At 37.5% G+C, this 26756-nt stretch overlaps 1 protein-coding gene across 2 annotated transcripts in view; it reads left to right on the top strand.

Moving 5' to 3' along the window:
- Positions 1–272: 272 nt before the first annotated feature.
- Positions 273–26756, top strand: part of LOC134533806 (protein sneaky-like) — a 52826-nt gene continuing 26342 nt past the window's right edge. Inside the window, exons 1-7 of one of the 2 annotated variants that reach the window (XM_063371481.1) lie at positions 273–472; positions 6208–6330; positions 8267–8376; positions 11909–12142; positions 19523–19654; positions 22115–22229; positions 23923–24063. In XM_063371481.1, the coding sequence (XP_063227551.1) occupies positions 451–472; positions 6208–6330; positions 8267–8376; positions 11909–12142; positions 19523–19654; positions 22115–22229; positions 23923–24063 (877 nt within the window). In that variant the 5' untranslated portion in view covers positions 273–450. Of the gene's footprint in view, positions 473–2109; positions 2289–6207; positions 6331–8266; positions 8377–11908; positions 12143–19522; positions 19655–22114; positions 22230–23922; positions 24064–26756 lie in introns of those variants that run through there. The other variant, XM_063371490.1, reaches the window with a different exon arrangement.

The following is a 26756-nucleotide window of genomic DNA, read 5'->3' as shown; positions in this document are numbered from 1 at the left end:
TGTGCAATCATTATATTAATTGCTGATTTTTGATGAAGAAGTTTAGATTTTTTTCTCGAAATTCTAACTTTATAATTACAGATTTTCAATATGGCGGCCAAGATGGCCAACAAGTTGGCGGGCGCCCTGGCATTAAATATTTACTGCACTCTAGGGAGTAAAAATTAAACTAATAAGGCGGCAGCATACTCTAGCAGATGTGAATAATATGGCCGCCGTTACGTCATACTGGCTGAACGTAATATCTGCCCCGGCATTAGTGTTGGAAGGTCAGTCTGCCGGTGGCTTCCGTGGAGGAAGTATCTGTCGCCATTTTAATCGATTAACCTCACCGGGTTCAAACCGAGAAATCCATGGCACAGGTACATTATTTATCAAATTTTAATTAATATTTTATTTACATTTTGAAATTGTATCCTATTTTTCTGATAAAAATTACGAAATTCCAAGATGGCGGACTATTTTAAAAATGGTGAGTTATTTTTATTAAAATTTATTAAGTATTTTTTATTAATTTAAAACTCTTTCCCTTGTATTGTATCCTATTTTTCTGATAAAAATTACGAAATTCCGAGATGGCGGACTATTTAAAAAATGGTGAGTTATTTTTATTAAACTTTTATTAAGTATTTTTTTATTAATTCAAAACTCTTTCCCGATGTTCTAGCATAAAAGTACGGATTTTCAAGATGACAGCCGTAACTAAATTTCAACGGTGACGTCACAATTCAAAATGGTGGTCATGACATTCTAATGGTCGAGGTTATGACCTCAGTGGCTAATGGCGGCTTGTCAATAAGAAATTTAAGCCACTTTTAGAAATTATCAAACCTCTAGCATTTTTGGAGACTAAAACGGGAAATTATTCTTCAAATCAGGAATAATTCCCTCTAAATCGGTAAAATTATAAATTTTGATTTTTTAAAGATTTTTGGTGAAATTTTTTTTCTTAAAGACTGGGAATTTTGGCGAATATTGGTGAATTTTTGGCAACTTTTGGCAAATTTTAAGTAATTTTTTGGACATTTTTGGCAAATTTTGAAGGTCGAAGTCAAAGGTCAATGTCATATAAGATGGCCGCCATGACATCAGAATTCAAGATGGCGGTCAGCACCTCAACCCAACCCTGCACCTAACGAGAAACTCTGGCGCAGAAGGAACATTAATATACTAGTGATATATATATATATATATATATATAAAAGATACACACACACACACACATTGCAGCACAATCGCTCGTATTAACCAATGTTAAAAGTGGTGTTAACAGACAATATTTCAGGGATTAAAATTGAATATTTTTTATATGGTTATAGGTAAAGATAGGATTTAAAACTTAAAAAATTACCACACTATCACTCTTGTAAACGTATTTACTCTTTGGCAATAAATAAATAAATCGAAAAAAAAAGTGTTAGCGTACAATTTACACGAATGAAAGCCACAACTACAATCGAACATTTCCGAACTTTACTGCAGTAAATGTTAGGTTAGTAAAATTCGTTCAGTATAATAAATAATAGTGTAATTTTTTCCCGCGAATTTAGGTTAGATTATCGTAACTAAAATGAATGGTTTGTTAGGTTAGCGTTATTTAAAATACTCCATGACCGTAAAATATATAACTCTTTGTAAAATGGTGTATTTTCACGCGCGGCCGGCCTACTTCGGAGAAAATCGGAACTTTTCGGGTGTGGCTCTCATACCGCAATAATCATAATTTACACCAACCAACACACAAAATATACCACATAAGTAATGTAGTAAAATGTAAGAGAGTTGGTGTGTGTAATCTTTGCCATGTTAATATTCGATGTCAAAATGAGTACGTCTCTCACTCCTTTTCCTATATTGATAGCATGACCTTTTTTTTATTATAATGAAATGTAACGCTAAGTACTTGGAAATGTGTTGTTATCATTTTAGTTTAACAATACTCACTTCAAGATTGTATTTTTATGATTTTTTTTTGATAACCAATTGTTGACAAAATATTATAGGTTTTGATGCTAACCAGTTGAGTTGAACTTCAGAACAAACGTCCACTCCATAGACTAACGCCTCCATGCGTATTTTATTCGATGATTTCAAAGAGTGCGTTGTTTTGACATGAGGGTTCAATACAATAATCTGTGATTCAAATGTGAAGGCCGTGAAGACGAACATAAGTTTTCATTTTGCGCGGTTCAGAGAACGCAGAATTTAAGCTGCTTGAAAAGCTTCATTTTACTTCGACTGCAACATGAGTCTGACATGTTTGAAGATTTATGAACGTATCGTTTGGTGTAAGTGTTAACAAGCATATCATGGGTTAGGTAACATATCAATTATTTATGTTTGTTCCGGTGTAATGTGCGTGCCTCTCAGTAGAAATTACAAGTTTAATTAACTATTTCACTAAATAAACCTGCAAAATTGCTAATTCTTGGTATAGGTTTACAGAAGTAATTGATACAGTAATAGTTACTTAGCTCTTTAGTCCGGTAGGTTCTGGACCACGAGCGTGCTGGATTAGCCATTTTGCCGGATTATCGAACGTCAGCATAGTATTGATTGTGAAACCAAATAAAAATTTAAAACTGTTAATTTATATTCAAAACAAGACATTATTAGCAGGACTATGGCAATAAAAAATTATCATAGGCGTATATGTTTCAACACGTTTCTGTTATCGCGTTGCATTCGTGATTTAAAACTCTTCTTAAAACAAAATAAAAAACATGTGAGCCAGTCTTTCAGTACACGCCAGAAATGTGTAACATCTAACCTCGGTAACGAGCAAATTCATGTGTTGTCAAGTTGCAAATACACTTATAATACGTAACTCGAACACGAAATCTAAAGTAGAATTCTCTAAAATAATGCCGAACGTGAAAGTGTTTTCAACTACATTTCTTGACGCGAATCACGTGTAGTTTCCGCACCCGCCGCTATAATTCGCTGCCGGAGCAGCTACGTCGACTATTTAACTAATTTGATTACCAGACCGAAATTTTAGACTATATAATGGAACGGCTCACATGAAAGCGAAAATGACTTGAGAAAATACTTAACCCCGGCTTTGGACCAGTTTTTCGACAAGGAATATATATATATATATATATATATATATATATATACACACACACACACACAATACTGTCAATCTTGATAAAATTCACTAAACAATTATTTCTGTAAATTTTCCCTTTGTCTTTGTGAACTTTGGTTCGCGCCATCCACCACTGATGTCAGTAGCGTTGTTACAAATTTCCGTTCCATTCTACTTCCGTTCGATTCACGAAATTACTCCTACCAGATGCCGTACACTGAGAGCTAAGATTTACGGAGCAAAAAAATCGTGAAACGAACGCTGGGTGAACTAGAAACTCGGGCAGCGCAGTCGCTTGAATTGGCGCCCGAACTCACCCGAAACATTTCGAATGTGAGTAGCTCAAACATACTGGATTAAAAAATGAGCGACCCGGTAAAATTCTGTATTACAGAGTGCCGACTCCAAAATGTAAATTCTCTCAAGACGCTCATGCGTCATGTCCCTTGGAGTTGGAACCAATACTTCCTGTCTAGGGCCATGGGGACGAATAGCTGTAACGAGTTTATTTCCACATTCCATGTTATTTTGCGTAAACACACAAGACAGTTACTTGGTGTATTTCTAGTGTAGTTGCCATGGCGTATTAGTTTTTACCTATTAACTCTAGATCCTAACAACTCACTTCTAACTCTATGTTAGGAAGAAATTATGGTGTTTATTGATACTTATTTCAAATAAATATTTTTATTTAGGTTGACTAATTAGCTGAAATGAGTGATAATTATTTAATTGGCAATAATTTTCAAAGTTACATTTCAAAAAGAAACCTAGAATAATTATATTTTAAGATTTTTTTCAGGTTCCTATGTAGATATGTTAGTGAATTTGCGTTCTTTATCCGTAGCGTTGAATATACAATACGTAAGTAATACTTTGCTAAAGAATGATGCCTCGATAGTCTCGTGGAGCTATTGAAAGGGATAAGTGTTTTCAAGATTTAAACAATCTATTGTATATTGGTATCGTGGGAATTGCCTAGCATTTAAAATAATTTCTTAGAGGATATAATGTTCCTTACATTTATAGTAATAATTGTCCCTTTTAAAGTTTGTTCCTATAATTTCTAAACTTTATTTTTGGTTAACCCACGTGCATTGAACACCGAAGCCAGAAATGCTAAAATAATGGGTTTTTTTTTGCTCTTAATTTTACCATTCATAAATGTAACAATATTGTGATGGCTTACTGCGTAATTTTTTATTCAGTTAAATTCAGGAACTCTCATTTGTTCAGTAATAAATCACAATCATGGTTGTATGCGGTGGTGCAGTAATGTAAAATAAATTGTTTGAAGGTTTTCCAATTAAACGCATCCCTTCCCTGATCTCCCAACACTTCACTCCTCTCAACAAATGATTTTTTAAGGCTTCTACACTGTTAGAAATAAACAAAGGGTTATCTTTAGTTACGGATACCTACACCGAAAAACATTTTGCGTAGTTTTACAGAAAATTCCTTTGGAAACCAGTTGCCAAGAAATGGTATGTAATACTACAAGAAATATATTGTAGCTTTGACAACACAAGGCTGTGGTTATTTTTGCATACCCATATAAAATACGTTTTTAGAGATAATAATTAGTAAGGTATTTATTACGAAAATTGGCGCATTATTTTATATTTTAATTAATGTTTCATTCAAGCATAATTTTTTAAACCATGGGAAAGAAAATCAAATATTCAACCACCAGAATGTATTTCGTTTTACCATGTTTAATAATATGTCCAGTTAATACTGGAAAGTTGTTCAGGGAACGGCAAACAAATAACTTTAACAATTGGAAGTACTGGGACAAAACACATAATAAATGACCGGGTAAGAATCATATCCCAGTATAACTGTGAACACTGTTATGTAGTGAAACATTTGTTTTTAAATAAATATACAAATTTGCAAATATTTTAATTTTAAATTAATATTTCTGTTTCGTTTGCAAAAAAATTAGTGTAGCTCTTTGAGGAAACAACTGTGGATTGTGAATCTCTGGTTCTTGTGTTTCGTTGGAAATAGAGCGAATAGGCAGGTGTGCTTCGCGTATTATAAATGTTTTATAGTGTTAGTTTAACACGCTAAGATATTCTAAAGAGTTAATTTTGAAAGTGAACGAACTAAGTACCCGGTGTTTGGCAAGAGCTCTAGGTGATTTGCAAATCAATCCTTTTCGTAAATATGCATTCAGAATTGTTTAACAGTGTAGGAAGTGTACTCAGGTTTTTCGTCTGGGAGCCTCGGGGTGTATCAAGAATATTTGCAATTATTTGTTGGCTAAACAGTGTTTTCCATACATTAAGTAGTAATTGCTGGTTACGGTACCGTAACTTAGTAGGAGCTTGAAATTTTAACGTCGTGTCTTAAAAACAAAATAGTGAATTGCTTACAATTAATAATATCATATTTGAGAAACAGTCCTACAAAGCAAAAAAAAATTAACGAAATCGAAGTAGGTACAGAATATATTTCTCTTGACACGATATTCCACTTCTAAGAACATATATCTATGTATGTATGTATGTATGTATGTTGTCTCTGTCCCTTTTAAAAGTCTCTGTCTCATTTTTTAAATAATTTCATTAAAACTCTTGACATGGACACAGCTAATGTGTACTTACAATTGTAGGCTAACTTAAACATTTCAATTAAAATAAATGTGGCATGAATGACTACGTTTTTATCAAACTTAGCTCATAATTTAAGCACTTACGGGCTGAGATTTGTTTTTCAAGTGGTCCATATACAAATTAATATTGACATTTGTGTTTTTTTGTACATTAGAATAAAATTTTAGCACATTTCAGAATGTTCAGTTAGTTACTTCAGCTGAAAACTATTGAAATACAAGAACATTGGTGTATGTAAAGACAAGAAAATTGGTGTCTGTTATCAGTGGTCTAGCTTTTAATTTTATATTTCTACTAAAATTTAGGAATTCAGGTAAAAAGCAACAAATCTACGCATAAATTGGGTGTAGAAGTTGGACACATTAATAAAAATTAACATAATAGACTTAATATTATTAATTTCTAAGTGTGGGTGGATTTTTTGATATTAAACAGTTATCTGACATTCTCTTACAGCATGTTTGTAGTTATTACGTGTTAATGTATGTCCAGGTATCGAGAGAATTTGTGCGAAGTACTTCCCGTTGATATGTTGGTTGTTCTTCACAGAGCGAAAAGTGTACAGAAAAACCAAGATTATTTTGGGATTCTTTTACGGTATAATTATTGGAATGGGTGAGTATTTCCAAATATGTACCCATTTTTTAGCAAAATAACTTTAACTAAACGGCCACTACATAAGTAGTATCGCATTTTTGTCTAGCAACATAAATACTGTTATCTGAACTGTTGTAAAACAAATTTTTTCGTTTATTTAATTTTCAAATAAAAAAATAAAGTTTTTGTCAATAATAACGTGATAGAGTACCTTTCAGTCACCTACAAAGTCCTTGAACAAATTACGTGAACATTCGTGATCAAGCAAAGAAAATTTTAAGTAATTTATTTTCTTTTTATATACAGGGCTTAATGACGTTCCTGATTTTAAGAGGGAGAAATGGGAACCGAAATATACTATATGTGTTTGAACAGTTTATATACGAAACCTTTTGAAAATTTGGCTTTGTTAAAGCATATAAATCATTGTATAATACTTAGTGACATGCTACTACAAATAGTTTTCCTTGTTGTGTCACGCAAGTCTTGAATTAATTTTTTGGGGGTAACTCCAACTGCAGCAATACTGTTTATGGTTAGTTTATTTTATATTTGTACAAATTAATGATTTTTAAGGAGCTCTTTAAGGCTTTAAATGTCTCGAGGAAAAAACCAATATCAATATGTTTCTTTTTTACTCATATTTTACAATAAGTAAAATGTTTTAAAATTCAGCTGCTATACAGTTGACACAATAAAAGCAGGCACAAAGAGTATTTGAGTAGCTGAATGCCAATGGAAACACCCACAAAGTGCGTGTGTGAAAATACACACAGCACAATGTGTTTTTAATTTTTATGAGACTTGAATAACATGTTTATTAAGGAGTTTTATAGGTGAAATAATAGGACATTTTCGGGTTTTTAAGTAATGAAAATCAATTCAATGACATTTAAGGAAATTAAGGAGGCGTACGAAGCCTGAATTGTCAAAAGACACTCTTTTATGAGCTTTTAAAATATAGGATTTATGCCTTAACGAAAACAATTTTCCAATATTAAAACTTAAGCATTTGTATTGTGCAAAATCTTTTTAAATAAATGTTGGCATATTTCAGTTATTACTTCTGCCTTTTAATTCCAGCAGTATTTAAAAGGATATGCCATCCGTGCCAACTTAATACGCTATTTGGAAGCAGTTTGGGAAAACTATGCTCTCGCAGCGTGTCTGGTAAGGCGTATCAACAGGTTCCAACTCCATGCTAGGACAAACATCCATCAACTTAATACTTCTAACAAACGTTAACACAACCAAATGACAAACCAATGGAGAAACGTGCTGTGCTACAAGAGCACGAATACATAATACGTTGAAGTAGGTTTAGAAACGTAGCTTATAGTTGCTAGATTCCTTTAGTGAACTCTATAGCGCGTGCTGTGTGGTTTTTCTATGGAAAGCCATCACAACTGTAGTATACAAACCGTCCTGTGTGATACATCTATACGGCATTTCACACAAAAACAAAACCAACTTGCGTGCCAGACGCTTGCGTACAGAATTCTTAATGTAAGGATCTCGAGATATAAAGCTTTTGCGTACCTAATCACTTACTACGCATTTTTCTTTTCAATTTTCAATGTTTTTGAGCTGCATACCATGAAGGCTAGTGAAAATGCCGTGTCAATACGTTTGTGTAAATGCAACGGCTGCACGCAAACACTTTCTTAAAATTTATAAGCACACATTATACCAAATAAGTTAATTGCAAAAATAAAGTGTTGCTCAAGGTTTTTTTTTAATTCGGTAAAAGTTCTGTGATAATACTTTTAATGTGCCAGGAAAAATTTTGACGGACTTAAAGTCACGGATTTATTTTAAGCTTTCGTTAACGTGTCGACAAATATGTATCCGTGAGATGAGAAGTATTTGTTCTAAACAGTAATATTTAACAACACAAATTGTGAAGATATTTTTTTAACTGTTTAGCATTAAAGTGTTTCCTGTTCTGGTCTAGGCCTTCACTACATGGTCATTGTGGACCTGCAGTTCTCCCCGCTCGTGCGTCTTGGTCTGGGAACACTTATCTGTCTGCTGATTGGTCTCGGTAACGCCTTGTCAATTCAGGTATGTAATTCAAGCTATGTACATACGTGCTAGTTTTATTCATTGTCTGCGGTCTTGTAAGACGTCCCAACTTAGTAACCTGTGATTCGTTACACATTTGGTTGAGTGTCTCTCATTGGTCCAGAGGTATTCCAGTTAAGTTGTGAGCCAACGGCAGAATCGGGATTGGAGTATGACTATTTGAATATTAGCCAATCGCGAAATAAATGCGCGAACGTTTCCTGTCCCTGCTGTTGACCAGTTTAATTTCTGTAACTTGATGAGTGTTAGGTTTGCCATCGGCTTAGAGCCTTGAAATACGTTGCATCGTGTCCAGTGGTTGGAGAGAGAAATAATTCGTGAAGTTTGTTTTGAATTAGAATAAAACTATAAACTAATTTACCCCTGGGCTGCTTTCGCAATCGGATCGCAGCTAATCTGGAGAACCGCGAGCCAATTACAAGCTGTTATTCAAAGAAGCAACGAACACTTGGCAATCCAGTTGAGACGTCTCATGAGTGGGCAGCCAATGAACGTGAGACATCTACCTTGCTCCAAGAGCGCCCATATGATTGTTTGTAATTGGGGGGGAGCCTAGACCTTAGGGTATGGAGTATTTTTAATATTTTGGAAGGCGACTGGCGACTTGTTAAGTAGCCATACAAAAGTTCCAGTCCCGACTCTGTTAAAGCTTAGTCCTGTAACTAAATTACTAGGCCAAGGTACTTTAAAATAATTTTCTTGAAAGAAAAACAGTTGACCACACTATATTTTTTCCTTTCTCTGAGCGCTATACGGAAGAGGAAAGAGCTCGCCCTCTTTTTTCCCACGGGAATGAGTGCCCTTGCTTTGCTCAGAGGACTGTAGACTCTGTCTTGGGGGTTACTGTTCCCTAGAATGTTTTCCAGACCTTACCAGAGTTGCCCAATGGAGAAGCAGTCCAGACATACAAGGGTTTATAGTTCTTGCTGTTGCCGAAGCAAGGCACAAAATACTCTAGTTCCTGAATATCTATCATAGATAGGGACTGGAATAATTCACGGATTCAATCACCTCTAGGATACACTCCAATGTCGCCTACGTAATCGAGCAAATTTCGCTTTTTCATTGACTGCTCACTTGAAAATGTATTCAGGTGGCAGTTTCCTTAATTATTTTTACTTCTCATTTTCTATTTGGGAAGGTTATTGATTCAAGACAACAACTATAATTGGTTTTATCACTTTAGTTGTCTTATTTGATGCTTTTGGAAACTTTTAAGGCCAACGAATATTTCAATCATACCATAAATTGAGAGTATTAAAATCTTCTGTTATGAAAATTTAAATAACCATTTGTATGTAGCCTTTGTCGAAAAATTGTTTGATTTTATATCCTTCTTGAATAAATAAAATTCAGTTTTTTACAAAACATGTGAGAATTTCATTTTTATAGGTTTTTTAAACAGAAATTTCAATTTTATTTACCGACGATAGTCTAATAACAAAGAGTTTTACGAACAAGACCACAAACAAACGTTTAATTTCATATTGTTTACCACTCGACTGCATGCTCTTTATTCATCCTAGGATTGGAATTTATATTGGTCTTAAAATTTCTCCCAACTATGAAATAACACTTAATATTACCCATTGATATATTATGAATTTGTTCAGCGTTCTTCAGGTAAACTGAATGCCAATCGCAAAAGCTTGAAGGTACAAGTACCTGGATATCAGCCTACCGTTGAAGTGGAACGGCGAATTGGTATTACAAGTGGGGCATGGACTGCTTTGTTGTGGCCAGGTGGTGGGCACTCTTTAGGGAGCAATTAGTCAGTTTTTTATAGCTTTACGCTGTACAAACCTTTGAAAAATAAATAAAACTGTTCAAGCTATTGTGTTTTAATTAAATTTGAGACATTAAGTATTTTATTTATTTTTCAAATTTATGAAACGTTCCAATTGATACTACTTTTAAATATGAGAACCAGGATCTCGGCAAAACGAAGAAGACAGCATGGCGTAGTGAAAGTGATCGGCGTGCTAGCTGCAAGGGTTCTCATTTAATAATAGGATTTTTTTTTTGTGAAATTTGCGAGAATTTGATACTTTCTGTGTGTGGTATGCTACAAGGTCACAAAACTAAACAACATTGATATCCTTTTTTTATCACTCTCCCATTATTTTTATATCAGGTAAATAAAATGTAACAAAGCCCTTGAATCAAATTGCAGGTCTTCTACTCCACATGATAACGAAAAAACCTATTTTAAACACATTTTGACTATATTTAGTAGGATAGTATTTAAGAATATAGTCTGTGAATAACACACATCATTTATTGAATTGCGACCTGTTCATTATAAATTAAGATCGTGACAAAACTGCATTCATGTTCGTCAAGTTTGCGATCTAGTAGCACAATTATAAAGAAAAACAAAAAATGTGGGCGAGTCTTTCAGTAGTCGCCAAAGATGTGTAACATCTAACCTAGGTAACGAGCAAATTCGTGTGTTTTCATGCTGTAAATACACTTATAATACGAATCACGGACACGAAATGTAAAGTAGAAATCTTTAAAATAATGCCGAGCGTGATAAATGTACGAAAATGAGGTTTTCAGCTAAATTTCTGAACACGAATCACGTGTAGTTTCCTCACCCGCCGCTAGAATTCGCTGCCGGAGCAGCTACGTCGATTATAGAACAATTCGATTTTCAGAGTGAAAGGTTAAACTGTAAAATGAAACGGCTCCGATAAAAGCGATGAATAGTTGAGAAAATACTAAATCCTTGCTTTGGACCTGATTTTCGAAAATAATTTTTTATTAAAATACTGACCAGCTTGTTAAAAGTTACAAAACAGTTTCCCTTTGTCTTTGTGAACTTTGGTTCGCGCCATCCACCGCAGATCCGTTCCTTGACTACCGTTCCATTCACGAAATTGCTCCGAGAAGCCTTCTTTTCACAGACGAGAGAGCCAAACGCCCGATCGTGCATCTTCGGTTTTTTTTTTTTGTTCATTGTAACTCATGATAACTAATGGTCAATTAGGTTAGGTTAGCTACATTATAAATAATTTAAAACATTGTGGACGGTTGATTTGGTTAGGATAGCTACATTAAAGATACTGTGAAATCATGCAAACGGTTTCCTAGCCCTGAACTTCGGGGAACTTCGGGTGTGGCTCTCTCGTCTGTGAAATGAAGGCTTCCCAATTGCTCCCACCAAATGGGAAGCCTACAACTCACGTAGTTTCGGTTCCCTGCAAGAATTTCCGAAGATTTCCGAAGTTATGCGTTTTGGTATTAACGCCACTTCAGCCGCTAAATCAGAAGTTCCCAATGAAAACAAGTATGTTGTGACTGACCTAATCTAACCTAACCCTTCGATTTTTTTAATTTCAATTTTTGAGAGAAATCCGAAGTTGCACGAACGTGGTAGGGAACCGAAACTACGTGAGTTGTAGGCTTCCCCCCACCAAACGCCGCGCACCGCGGGCAAAGATTCAACAGCACCGAGTGTCCACTCTGCGCCGCCGCGCCACTGCTCTAGTTCTGGTCGCGGCCGCAGGTGCGCTGCCTGACCTTGCTGACGGTGCCCAGCCTGTGCGGCAGCACGGGCCGCGCCGTGCTCAAGGCCGCGGTGCTGTCCATGCTCGTGTCGGGGCCCATCAACAACATGGCGGCCAACGGGCGCGAGGTGGCGCGCGTCTTCTGCTGCAGCGTCTCTCTCACCTTCAACCTCACCAAGAACCGCTTCGACATGATGTTCCGACCCTTCCAGCAGGCCATCCTCTCGCTCAAGGTCAGTGACAACACACATTATCAGTCTACCACTGGTAGTGGCATGGGCGTCGCTACCGGGGGGGACGGGGGGGACACATCCCCTCCCAATAATAAAAGTCTTCAATTTCGTCCCCTCCAATAACATATTTAGTTTCGTAGTTATAATAAAAATATGATTTCTGTGATATAACCCATATGTTGCGCATGGTGCATTTAGTCCAATCGTGTTAATGTGAGCACTGTGTTTTTACAAATTTGTTCTCTGAAAATATTTTTATAAAAAATATATTATATATTGCAACCAACTATAATTAGAATATTTGGGAAAGAAAAATGCCTAAAAACCACCTTTTTGCACCTTCAAACCCCAAATTTTCCCGGGGGAGAACCCCCGGATCCCCGCTTTTTTTTCCAGGGGATGGATATTACTCAAAAACTAAATCAATTGCAGTTCTCCCCCCCCCCCCCCCCCAAAAAAAAATATATCCTTGCGACGCCCTTAAGGAACATTTAGCACATTTTCCGTCAGTAGAATTAATTATTTTCATTTTTTTTTTACACATAAACTCTTAACGAATATGTTCCTAGCCTCAGAATTGCTGTTTTGTAAGATCCTATGGCTTTATTTTTCATTAAAAAACTGATTTGCACTAGTAGTGGCCACTTGAAAAATGGAAACATTCATTAGAGGCCAGTAAAATGCATAAGTAGTGCCCACTCTTCTTTTCATGAGTGTTAGTTGTGGAAATTCACTAAAACAAGAAGATAAAGTGGCTATAGGGGGAATACAAGTTAATAAATACTACTTGGCTTCCAAAAGATATATTAAAAAGTTGAAAATAAAATATTTTATAAGAAACAATTTACGTAAGGCTTAATAAGACTTCTAATAGATTGCTCTCGTGTTCACAGCTCGTATTCCATCAACATTCTAGTGGAGATGAATAAAGTAACTGGTAACGTTTACTATATGCACGTCCAAAGTCAAATGGTGTTGGAAGTAATCTCATTATTTTGCTAACAAGTAGTCTTATCTTGATTTAATCATTGCAAACAAAAACTTTCTTCCAGCGGTTGTCTGGCTTCAGGGTGACAACCTTGGCGTGTTCTTCATCTTCTATTTCGTAAATCATGCAGACACATTTAAGTTCTCTTTCCCAGCCAAGGAAGAGAGAGAGAGTTCTATTCTTTTACTAGTTTGAAGTTATTTGCAGGTCTCAAAACAAACAGTCTAATATTCCAACAATAATCGACCTAACTTCGTGATTTATTTGACTGAGAGGTATTTTTACACAAAATAACAAACAAAATAATTAATCGCAAATAGGCTGCCTAATCGTTTCTTGGCCATTTGACTCTTCGTTAAAATGAATTTAATATTTATTTTTAAAACTCCTCTATTTTTTTTTAAATTTCAGAACTTTTCAATAAAATGAAATAGGTTACCTATCTTTTTCTTGGCCCCAGTACCAAGTTGCGTGAGCAATTAACCTTAATATATTATTTAATTGAAATGTATATCAAAATGAAGATACTTTTATTGGGAACACGAAGGTCTTAGGTTGCCGAAGCTAAAGTGACTCAAACTCCATGCCACAAACATTTGATTAGATAGCTAAATTTAGCCCTTATAATGTTCAACTTATGCTTCTGAGATAAACGTCATATTAATTTTACCGCTATTTAACTCCTTCAATCAAAGAGTCAATACGTTTGTGTGAATGCAACGGCTGCACGCAAACACTTTCTTAAAATTTATAAGCACACATTATACCAAATAAGGTAATTGCAAAGAAAGTGTTGCATAATGTTTTTTTTAATTTGGTAATAGTGCCTGGAAAGTTTTTTACGGACTTAAAATCACGGATCCGATCAAATGCAAGAATTAAAAACCCATTCATTATTTCAACGCCGATTTGTGTTGACCCCGCCGTGTCCTTTTGTATTGTATAGGATAATAATACGTGTAGCGCTTCTTGTTACGTCATAATTATCGCCCGAGCCTGAAACGTAATTTTTGAAGTAGTTTTGGACACACCCGCTAGAAAGTAGCTTTCATAATATATTACTAACATAGCTACACTGATTGTGAGAAGAAATGCATCAGCTATTATCACTCAAACAAACCAGCGATAATTAATTCACTTTATTTTGATTGACACTTTTATTTTGGTTTGGCAAACTAGAAATACTGCATCTACTACGCATTTATGTAGAAAATGCTCTTTATTAAATAACAGCATAACGTGAATTTTTTCACAGTTTTAATCTCTTCTACTAAGCAATTAGTCATCAAGTAGTTTCATTATCACTATAAAGCCAACGAGAACCTCGCGCCCGAGTTTTCTTTTGCCAGCAGTTATGGACCATCCCAACAGATAGCAACACATGTCACGCAAAATATGATTTCAGTTTACACTGTACGAATCACACTTCTATGAGCGAAGCGAGGTTTCCGTAACAACTTAAGCGATCGGCGTGATTTTGTTCGACGATAACTTTCAAACCGTTTATTATATTGTCATAAAATTTTATAGGTAGGTTATGCCCAATAGAGTTTTTATGTTCATGTATGGGCAAAAACTGTCTGGGTATTTTTAATATCTATATATATAAAAGAAAGTCGTGTTAGTTACACTATTTATAACTCAAGAACGGCTGAACCGATTTGGCTGATAATTGGTAGGGAGGTAGCTTAGAACCAGGAGACGGACATAGGATACTTTTTATCCTGTTCCCGGAGAAAAAAAATAATAGTTTTAAAATATATGTAAAACAAAGTCGAGTTAGTTACACCATTTACAACTCAAGAACGGCTGGACCGATTTTAACGATCTCTTTATTGTTGGATTCGTCTCCACCCCAAATATCAGAATAACTGTTAAAATATTGATTAAATTCAAAAAAAATCATTTTTAAATAAATAAGGTTTGGAACTCCACCATATTCCACAATTTACAGCTCATGTCATGCAGGTTGGCCATAGACATACAAAGTTACAGACGTACAAACTGTGAGTGTTATTTCTCTATGCCCGCCAAGCAATAGCCGCGAAGCTATTCTAACGAATAAAGTAGAGAGAGTATGAAAAACTAAAGCTCTAAACCATTTGTTGTCGCCATGTTTGGGACAATTGTTTTTACCCAATATGTGATTTATTGTTTACTGTTATAATTAAAATTAATTTAAATGAATCATTCAATTACATTAACACTACAGCACTAACACAGATGTATGAGAAACTCTCGGAACATTCAAGTGCCGCTGCCTGTCAGTATATAAGCTGTAAGTCGAGAAAGTGTAAATTTTTTTATTTCATGTTTATGATTTGTTTTGAAAAAAGCATATACGGGTTACCGGTCGATTTGTTTATTTGTGCGAGTGTTTTTAATAAATCTTATTGTGCGAGTTTTATTATTAACAATGCCGCGAAAAAGAAGATAATATATTACCGAACAAAGTCGTAATGCAATTAAGCTTCGGAACATTGCGAACCAATCCACTGAAGAAGAACGAGAGATCGCAAGCTAAGAGCACCACGTTAGTATGGCCCGTCTTCATGCTTCTCAAACACAAGACCAACGAGAGGCAGCCCGTGAAACGGCTCGGTTGGCAATGAGAATTCGTCGAGCTTATCGGTGAAACTGGGAACACATTCCTCATGTCATTGATTTGGCACCTGTTCGTGTGAGATCTGACATTGCGGTAGCAGTTACTTCTTCTGGAATAGCGGCCACATTGTTAGAAGGATGCCGTGTGGTTAATTCAGCGTTAAAATTGTCTTTAAACCTTCAAACTACTGAACAACCGACATGTAACATTGTGAAACACTCCGCAATGAACAAAGTTTTAGCAGCATCTAAAATAATAATCTGGGACAAATGCACAATGGCGCACAAACGCGCACTGGAAGCACTTGACCGAATATTGAAAGATCTGCGGAATGACTAGAGATGTTTTGGAGGCGCAATGATTTTACTGCCTGGCGATTTCCGCCAAACACTGCCAGTCACTCAAAGATCGACTGCTGCCTATGAAATAAACGCTTGACTAAAATCATCAATTCTGTGGCGCTATGTGAAGAAACTTCAGCTGGTAGCAAACATGAGAGTTGCATTGCTGAACGATCCATCTTCTGAATATTTCTCCAAACAATTGCTGACTATCGGTAATGACCGTTTTTATGTAGACGAATCGAGCGGATTGATTACATTTCCTCCGAATTTTTGCAATTTCGTCTCATTGAAAGACGACCTCATCAACAAAGTGATCCCCAACATCATTGGTAACCACAAAATAACAAATGGTTGAGTGAGCGAGCAATTTTGGTGGCTAAGAACAAATATGTCGATGACTTAAACTTTGTAATTCAGAATCAAATCGTTGGTACTCTGCAGTCATTCAAATATATTGACTGTGTAACAAATGAAGATGCAGCCACCTACTATTCAACCTTAATTTTTAAACTCCTTGGATGTGCCTGGCTTACCACCGCACAATTTACAACTGAAGTTTGGCTCGGTAGTAATCATGCTTCGAAATCTAAATCAACCAAAAGTATACAATGGAACGCGTTTGGTGATAATAATAAAACTGATGATCAATGTGATTCACGCGATGATACTCAAAGGGAAATTCAAAGGTGTGTAAGTTCTCATTCCGAGGATTACGATGATCCCAATCGATATGCCCTTTGAGTTTAAACGAATTCAATTTCCGATTCGTCTTGCATTTGCCATGACGATTAACAAATCACAAGGAAAATCCTCAAGTGTTTTTGGTCTTAATCTAGATAATGCATGTTTTTCTCAAGGTCAATTGTACATGGCATGTTCACATATCGGCAAACCATCCACTTTATTTGTTCTGGCGCCTGATAATAAAACGAATAGAGAGAAGAGAATCAACCCAAGTGCAACCCATGCAGCAAAATACATAGCTTCAATAAAGAAAATGTCTTGCTGAAACGCCATTGAAATACTTGATTTTTGTACTTTTATTGAATTTTTATTATTAATTTTATTACGTTAATAAAATCCTAAATTAAGTATAGCTGAAAGTTAATACGACATTAATTGACTGTTAGGCGATACGAAGATCGCCGGGTCAGCTAGTATTTAATAAATACACATCTAGCTTTCAAAATCAAACGCAATACTTTAATTTCTGGCTTGGAAATCAAAGATGATAAAGTCCATAGAGATCATGATTTCGTATGCATCAATAGATTAAATAAAATAAAAAGCAATTAAATTTAACTGAGTCATATCTACTACATATGTAAGAATGTATTCATTGCGTTTGCATTTTAGAAATTTGCGCAATTATCTACGTTTCGTATTATTTAGTTGTTAGGTTGTCGATTGCCTTGCGAATACCAGCTATTAGTTATTATGGAGTTAATATTTACAAAGTCACTAAAAAACGGAACATCGCAAAAGTCACAATTCGGAGGAAGCTAATAGTGAATTAATTTTTTTGTTTTACACTTTGAAACGTAGGCAAACCCGCCAGACGTTACTAGTAGCCACATTGCCTATACACGCAGGGGCCACACTGCCCGTAACCACATGTTCTCAGGGGCGTTCTTGTACAACCAAGTGGGTTGCTAACTGCGATATAATTAGTAATTAATATACATTATTAGTTAGTCAGGGTGTTAACGTAAGGGCTGTGGAAATTTATGGTCACATTTAATTATAATAACGATATTTCTAGTTACTTGCAACGATACACACAATTGAAAATCATTATGCGCATCTTCAAGGACAGTTGAACGTTATAATTAGTTTAAATAAAGTTTATGTTCTCCTCGTTCGTCAGCACAATTCCAGGTGTATATTGTTCCAACATTTTCTGTTGCGAATAGGTGACAAGGAGAGCAAGATTTTTTTTTCATTAACTCTTCAAGTTGCTTTATATCTCTATATTTACATACTAGTAAACAGCTAACTTGTAATTGAGTCGTCATCACATCAATAAACTCCACACGGTAGGAAAATGAGGAATCATAACACAATGATAAAATCTAAAACTAAATTCTTGGCAAGTAACTGTCAGCGTTTGCCACAATGAAAGACTTTTACGTGTGGCACACACAGGTTAATAAGAACTATTACATGTTTAGTAACGTTAAAAAATTTATTTTCAGTGCACAATATTGGCATCAAAACGTTGACCTGATCCTGTCGGATCTTTGAAGCATGTTTTCATGCAATCATTCTGATAGCATTATGTAGAAAGAACTGGAGTTGTGATACAGTATGAGAGAGATAGGGACCAAAAACGAAATATTAATTACAACAATTGTAAGCCATAACAATTTTATATAATTATTTTTTCTAAATTTTTGTTTGTTAAATCATAGTATGTAAATCAAAACTGACTAGCTGCTACAAATAGTTCCCCTTGTGAAGTCATTAGCGTTTATCATTGAGTTCATTTGAATTACTTGAAGTGAAATAATAAATTCTCTGATAGACACTATGTCAGTGCCTTTGAAAACCTCTTAATGTTTGTGACATATGCCATTATAAAGACAATTTTCTAATTATATTATATTATACTGTTGCAAGGCTACTAGAGTCGTTGCCTGTTAGCCAGGTCGACGAATCAGTCTGCGGGGGTTCTAAGAATGGCCCCGCCCCCTGGAGGGAAGCGACGTAGATATAACGAACCTTCACCCCCTTCCATTTTCCCCCTCTTCCAGTGCCTTAACGTCTCTTATTCGTCCTTACCGAGAATTCGACAGGTTCCCAGAGCACCTGTGGCATGAAATGGCGTGACTAGGACCCCATTGTTCTCGCAGCTTCGAGTGTCGAGTCGATTTTTGATGTTGCGACACCTCTGAGGACTACGAGACATTTCCCATCGGCCGAATCCAGGAGTATGAAAGTGGAACCAATCTCCGAGATGCAGTGAAGCGAAGAGGGGGCGAGTGACCGCTTGGCGAGCGATAGCGGGCGACGAGAGACTGGCTTCGAGTGCGGAGATCGTGAGTCTCGACGCGGCGGACGAGAGAGTAGTGCGAGGCAGTGTGTTGAGACAGAGGTGCGCGAACAGCAGAGAGAGCCTCTGTAGAGCTGAGCTCCAGTGGGGAGAGCGAATAGTGGACTTATGAAAGTGTAATTAACCTGTGGACAGACATTTTAATTTTTGTATTTAAATTAATAGTATACATATTAGCTAATAACTAAAACTGCAATTAATTTGGATATCCTATCCGTAGGTACGTGTATTTCCCACGTTTAACATTACTAATGCGAAGCCAAATTGTCAAAATTTAAACGACAAAAAATAGTTATGACTGAAAAAAAAATGTTCGAAACCAAGACGGTATGTTGTGGTTTCTATTTGTCTCCCTCGTGTGCGATTGGGTGCTCGGTGTCGGTGGGCGCAGGGGGACGCGAGCGAGGTCAAGGCCGCCGCGAACGAGGTGAAGGACGCCAGCCTGCCGATAACGAGCGAAGTGGAAGGCGAAGAGGAGATGCAGAAGATTAAGGAGGACAACGACTACTTGGACGAGCTCCACGTACGTATGTGGTCGTGTACCAGGTGTTGGTGCACATTGTCAGCAGGTCCTAGTGGCATGATGTGCAGTTTTTTCCTCTTAAGAGGGATTAGCCCTCGCCATCAAGCAATCTCAACTATTTTGATACCGCTTGCAATAAAGCTTCCGTCCTAAATTTTCTGTTTTGACCTGGCATGGGAGTTAGCTTTGGCTACTTGTAGAAGTCAACACTTGTCAACTGGTGTGGTTATCATGATAGTTGTAGTGGTGCTTACAGATTAGCGACTGTTAGAAAATTGTGGTTTCAAAACGGTCTAGGAGATATGATTTATACCTTCTCATACCAAAAATTGATATTAATAGTGCAAAATTAGAATTATATCAAAAAGGTAAAAAGAACCCCAGATAGCAGGGAATAATACCACTTAAGTCTAACCATGTAGGTGGTAATTCCCAACAAAAATTATATTTACACATTTTAACCATTTTTACCAGAATGGTATTCTACGGATTTTTGGGCTTTATCCGCCTCAAGATGAACGTTTATCACTGAAGTTTCACCACGCATTACAGTCGCCATCTTCAGGATGCTGTCAGCGACTGAAATGTGCACCGAAACATCGGTGATGAATGACATCCTGGCTTGGCTTAAGCGCAGGAGTCTACGGCCTACCGATAATGACCGTGAAAGCCAAAAAAACTGCATTAATAAATTGTTTAGCGCTTCCCTTCCTTCGCCTGTCCTTTCTTCACAGAATACTACCTTGAGCCGGAGTCACCACCAGAAAAGCGGGATCTCAGGCGCCGCTGAGGGACAAACATGGCGAACCACAGAGTGAAAGCCCTCAAACAGTAGTCAAAAATATAAGTAGAAACAAGCAAGTTTGTATACAGAATGTTGCAAAATTCGTGGTACATGCGTGATAAAACGCAACTATACAAGCGCAGATCACAGTACAATGTATGCTCTGCATTCAACCGGCGAAGCGCTAGAGGACGCTTTCCAGCAAAAGATATGTGATGTTCACAGCAATTGTCGTCAACTGGGTTGTGGATGTAAGGCCCGTCGATTCAGATGAAGTCCTTTGCTGCTGGCACTTCCTGGCGGTCACTACATCGACGATGAGAAGCCTGTGTCACTGTTGTCGGCCGCAAATTCGAGCAGTTGCAGTGATGTGGGGTTTCCATAGTTGGAAGCTGTCAACGTATACACACAATTCGTGTAGTATCTTCTCGTGGGTGAAAAATTTTCAGATTCGTAGTGTCGATTAATAAAGTCCCATCATTATTTAAAAAACATAGTGTTCCGCTAACTTCTGATGCTACTAGAGAAGCCCCTTAAGGCTTGGTCTCACATGCATGTTGATTTTTTTTTCGTCGTTTAACTTTTATCAAAGTACTTTTTTAATTTTAACTCGGTACCACCTTTGCATTTGTTGGTTTGCCACAAATATGTTCAACAGATATTCCCTTAAGGTAATATCATGTCTTCGCAAGTCTTCGTAATTATTATTACGTGCACGACTTTTCACATCCATGACATCACCCTTAGTAAATATCTGTTAAAAATGTTTGTAGCAAAACAACGAATTCAAGGTTGGTATCGAGTTAAACTTTAAGAACTAAACCTTAAATAAAAGTAATAATAAAATAATATATATTACGTGTAAAACCGAACCTTAAATTTATCACTGTTCTGTCATTCAGTCTCCTTCTGTTTTGTTTCTCCTTGTTTCACAGCACAGCAACGGTCCTCTAGGGCTTCATTTCGAGAATGCATTGCACAGTGATTCGTGCTTGTCTATTAGCGCTATCTTGTATGCGTCCAAGGCTGGTATTGCAAGACGCAAAAATAAAGTTTCATGTGTTGAATATGCTACACCTGTACCCTAACCGAATTCCCAGTGCGCGACAGGACACGGCCAGTCCCTTATTGTTAGGGAACGTATTTTGGTGTCCTATCCGTGGCCGATCTGTTGCCCAAATTCCGCGCATGCGCAGAACTCACTTATTCGATGATTCCGTCAATACGGCGGACCCACGTCTGGCGCCATTAACTCGTATATAGTCACTTTTGTGGTCATTGGAGGACGTACCAAGCGTGTTGGTATGCCAATTTAAACTTTATGATAGCGAAACTATCCTGGAATACATTCTGTACACACAATAAATAATAGCAACTTTTTAAAAGTACTTGAGATAATTAGAAAGGCAGTTCCACTTGGTGCGGTGGTGCTGCTATCTCTAGTATTGGTTTCCCTGACGATTGTTATCGATGGTTACGAAACCTCCGCTAGAATGCGTTGGCACCAGTTTCGAAGCCTCGCGTTTATTGAGACGTTTGCCGACTTCGTTTTCCTCGCTGGGAATCGGTTTGGACACGTCCTTGAGTCATAGTTGTGTCCCAACAAGGACAGTGCTGGTTCGCTCTGGCTCGCCCGGACGTGTCTGGATGCCGGCGCGCGCCCCGTGTTCCCGCAGAGCGACACGAAGCGCTCCGAGGAGATCGCGCAGCGGAACCAGATAGCCGCGGCCGACAGCAGGGAGGTGCGGGTGGAGAAGAAGTACCGCCAGAAGCTCGAGCAGAAGTGCGAAGGTACTCTCTTCCCCCCCCCCCCCCCAACTGGGTGGTAACCGCAACCCGGCGCTTGGCTGCAGTGCCTGGGGCGCGCCCGTGCGTGGCCGTGCCCCCCCACCCCCCCCACCCCCCCCCCCCGACCACCCTAAAGACTACCACAAAGAAAATTGGTTGTCTGTAAAGTCAGTTTACGAACGATAGTTTAACGTGACAACGTCATAACAAAACATTGATGAAATGATGGCATACTTTATGAATAAAATTGATTCATTTTTATTTTAATAATAAAAGAATAAATACTTGAAATTATACTAGTAATCAGATTTTTAAAATGCAAGAATAATTAACCTTTATTGCCGAAATTGTTGTTGTTGTAATAAGCAATGAAAACCACATTAACTTTTCACTTCACTTTATAAACAGTCGAGTGGAAGAGAGATAGATGCGGCGCAATCGTACAATGAGCGTAACGGGACACAGAGTAACGGAACAATGTGCGTAACGGGACACTTTTTCGCGCGTGCAGCCGGCGTTCATCGATTTATTAGACGTTGTCACGTCAAAAAAGTATATCATCAGCTATCTACTGTAGTGTTGTAACCGTGCTTTCATGTACATATCTATAGTTTAGGCGCGTTATGAAAAAATTAGGAGAGTGATTTTTTTTTTTTTACGGTATGCGCGCACCATGCAACGAAATTTTCACAGAAAGATGGTTTACCCACGAGTATGAACATAAAAAAAAACATACGTATATAGTCACACACATAACAATTTTGGGACATACCAAACGCACTGGTTTGCCAAATGAAACTTTACGATGGTGAAACTGCCCTGGAATATATTTGGTGAACTAAAATAATACATAGTAAAGAGTGATTTCAAGTTTTAAAAGACATAATTTATACTGGCATTACAACAACTATAATACATATTCTCCACACAATTTTCCGTTAGGGTTCGTAGCGCAGTGGCTATTTTACGCGGTCATCAAGCTAAAGGTACGTGGTTCAAAGCTAGACAGAATTACATGTTTTTAACGTCATGTTTGGGATAAGTATATAATTTGCTTACAGGAAAGATACTTCATATGTAATATTTCAAAACTCTCAGACAGAGATATCGATTTGATTTAGTTGTCTGAGCTGCTTCCAAATAGTAGCCTGCGTTCCTACATCCATTATCTACGGAATAGTGTTTTATGTATTTATATAATATTAATTTAGATTTTTGGCATAAGATTTGTTTAAAATGTTATATGCATAAGTGAAAAATCAAATAGAGATAAAATAAAAACCTTAATAAAAATCACCGAAAAGCGAACTTAATCTTACATGGGTATTTAATTCTCATTACAGGTATTTTTAGTATTTTTATATTCATATCACAATGTTTACCACTGATATTTATAATAGTTACACAACGTTATTTTTTTTTATTGGTCTTTGTTATTTACGTTTTTTTCTGAATATTCGTACATATCACAGACTCAAGATGGCCGCGTGCACATTAGTACGACCAATAGTAAACAGGTGGTGCTAGCAGTAAAAGTATTCGGATTCCGTCCATCCTTTAGAACTGCGTCCTCTACGTTGTGGCTGCGTTCGCCAAGGAACGCAAGGACGGGTGTGCTGCTATGTGCTCGGACACAGCTCGGACTCGCCGACGTGTGCCGTCGTGTGGCGTGACAGGCGCTCCCTTCTGGCCGCAGGCATCCTGACCAAGGGCGCCGAGTCGTGCAGGAAGGCGTTCAGCGACGCCTACGGCACGTGCTACAACAAGGTCACGTGGGTGGCGGCCTGGCTGCTGTGCTGGCCCATGAAGCTCACCTTCGTCTGCAACATCTGGCAAGGTGCGCCCCGACTCGCTCTGGAGGCCCAAGTACTCACACGAGTTCACGTCCACGGACATCTTTACCTGGTCAACCGCTGCTTCATCAGCATAGACCGTTATCACCCCCTTTACCCCCTCATTTTTATAATGTTATCCCTCGCGAATAGAAAGTTACTCTTAAGCATTAAATATAAATACCTTTATTATAAATTATTTATATAAGTTGGTCCGAAACTTTTTTTTTCCACTCAAATAGAATCTTGGGCCGGAATTCCAAGACACAAAAATAAGGGTTCAGGTGTTGAATATGCTACACCTTCACCCTGACAGTATTACAAATGCTCTGAAACAGCTCCCAAACTATTTATTTTTAGGGAACGGATTCAGGTGACGTGTCTGTGGCCAAAACCGCCACGCATGCGCTGAGCTCACTTTTTTCGTTGATGTCGTCCGGACGGCGGACCCGTGTCTAGCGCCATTAACTCTTGTACTACGCGGAAGCGGAAGCCTACGATGTACATTCTGTATTGCACAGACCCGAATACTCACGTTGGCAAGCCATCTTTTCACAGACGAGAGACCCACACCCGAAGTTCCCCGAAGTTCATGCTCGCTTTTTTGTTTACATGATTTCACAGTATCTTTAATGTAGCTATCGTAACAAAATCAACCGTCCACAATGTTTTAAAGTATTTATAATGTTGCTAACCTAACCTAATTGACCATTAGTTATCATGAATTGTATATTTATTCATTTACAATGAACAAAAAAAAAACCGAAGATGCACGATCGGCCGTTTAGCTCTCTCGTCTGTTGAAAGAAGGCTTGCCAACGTGAGTATTCGGGTCTGTGCAATACAGAATGTACATCGTAGGCTTCCGACGCGGAAGACGTACGAAGCGTATTGGTGTGCCAAATGAAACTTCAACGGAAGCGAAACTATCCTGGAATACCTTTTGTACACTTTTATGGTCATAACAAAAAATAGTATCAAATTGAAAAAGCACTTGAGAAAATTAGAAATTGTCGTAACAATTGTATCGATGGATGCGAAACGTCCGCTAGAATGCGTTGGAACCAGTTTCTAGCCTCGCGCAGGGCACCTTTACTAAAACGGTTGTGATCTGATACCTTACTGCGAATAGGTTTGGACATGTTTTATAATTAGGGACCGGAAAAATTCGCGGGTTCAATTACTTCCAGGATGAACTCCATAGTTCTACGTACACTCAGTCAAATGCCATCCACTCATTGGCTGCTGTCTTGTGAGACGTCCCAACGTAGCAGCCTGTGATTCGATAAAGCTTTGGTCGGGTGTTTCTCATTGGCCCAGAGTCATCCAGGTGAGTTGTGAGCCAATAGCAGAGGCAGCACTGAGGTATAACTATTTGTATTTTAGCCTATCGCGAAATGAATTCGCGAATTTTTTCGGTCTCTATCTATAATACGGTCCGCGAGTTAGGTTACAGTTGTACAAAGCAGTGCTTATTCGCTACTTTACCCAAACGACTTGGAATACAGCCCTAGATCTCAAGAGCCAAGAATAAAATACTTGACTGCATATGCTTAATCAAAAACACAATAACTTAAGATTTTAAAAACTTTCAAATCACCTTTTTTTAAATAAAAAAGCATACTCATATAGGTTCAGGATATATACTTTTTTTTATACAAATGTGTCTTGAAGTGCTAAATAAACATGTAGATGCTAGTGAACACAGATATGTATTTGGTAGTTTCGGTAAATTATATTAAGTCATTTTAATTGCACAATTGATAGTGCTTGAACTCCTGAATATCACTTTTTTTTTTAAATATTTTTCTTTGAACATGTTTTTTCTTGATTATAAAATCTATCAAGTACTTGATATTTGATGTTACTTGAGGATTCGAGGGTTCGATTGATCCATCTCTTGAAGGAACGTATCCATCTGATCTACTGTAATCAACTGGTCGAGATATTCGTTCACGAACATCAACTGCCGTGACAGTTACCACGCCAACACAGAACTCTCAAGTGGGCGCCGGCCTCTCTAGGCGGCCGTGTTCGGGCAGCCTTCTTTTCACAGACGAGAGAGCCAAAACCCGAAGTTCCCCGAGGTTCATGTTTGTTTCCGTATTTTTAATGTAGCTATCCTAACCAAATCAACCGTCCACAATGTTTTAAAGTATTTATAATGGAGCTAACCTAACCTAATTGACCATTAGTATCCTTTTATCAACACCGCCATATTTATTTGCAATGAACCAAAAAAAATAACCCGAAGATGCACGATCGGGGGTTTGTCTCTCTCGTCTGTGAAAAGAAGGCTGCCCGCCGTTGTTCTCTGAGGGGTCGCGCTCACAAGGCGAGGGTCGTGAGTTCGATCCCAGCAGCCAGGCGCGACCCACGCTCATGAGCACATGAGTCGGTGCCGAGTGGTTGTGAGACCACTGTCGCCCAAGAGGTTGGGACAGCTCGCACCGTGCGTGAATCACGAGAATAGATAAAATGAATGGGTAATAGAAATTTGAACAACTTGACATAATACAATGAGGTTTGTTTTGTTGGATATATATATAATATATATATTATATATATATATTCATTACGGAGACCTTAATGCACATGAATAACCAATACAGTTTATTTTTTGAAATAATTTAAGCGGGTTTACATAAAATAAGGGCTAGAAACAGAAAAAAAAAATATTCAAAACGTTTTGCTTGAA

This window comes from Bacillus rossius, chromosome 1 (assembly GCF_032445375.1).
Source record: "Bacillus rossius redtenbacheri isolate Brsri chromosome 1, Brsri_v3, whole genome shotgun sequence".
NCBI classification, from domain to species: Eukaryota; Metazoa; Arthropoda; class Insecta; order Phasmatodea; family Bacillidae; genus Bacillus; species Bacillus rossius.
The sequence above is the reverse complement of the archived record's forward strand: the minus strand, read 5'-3'. Positions and strand labels throughout refer to the sequence as shown.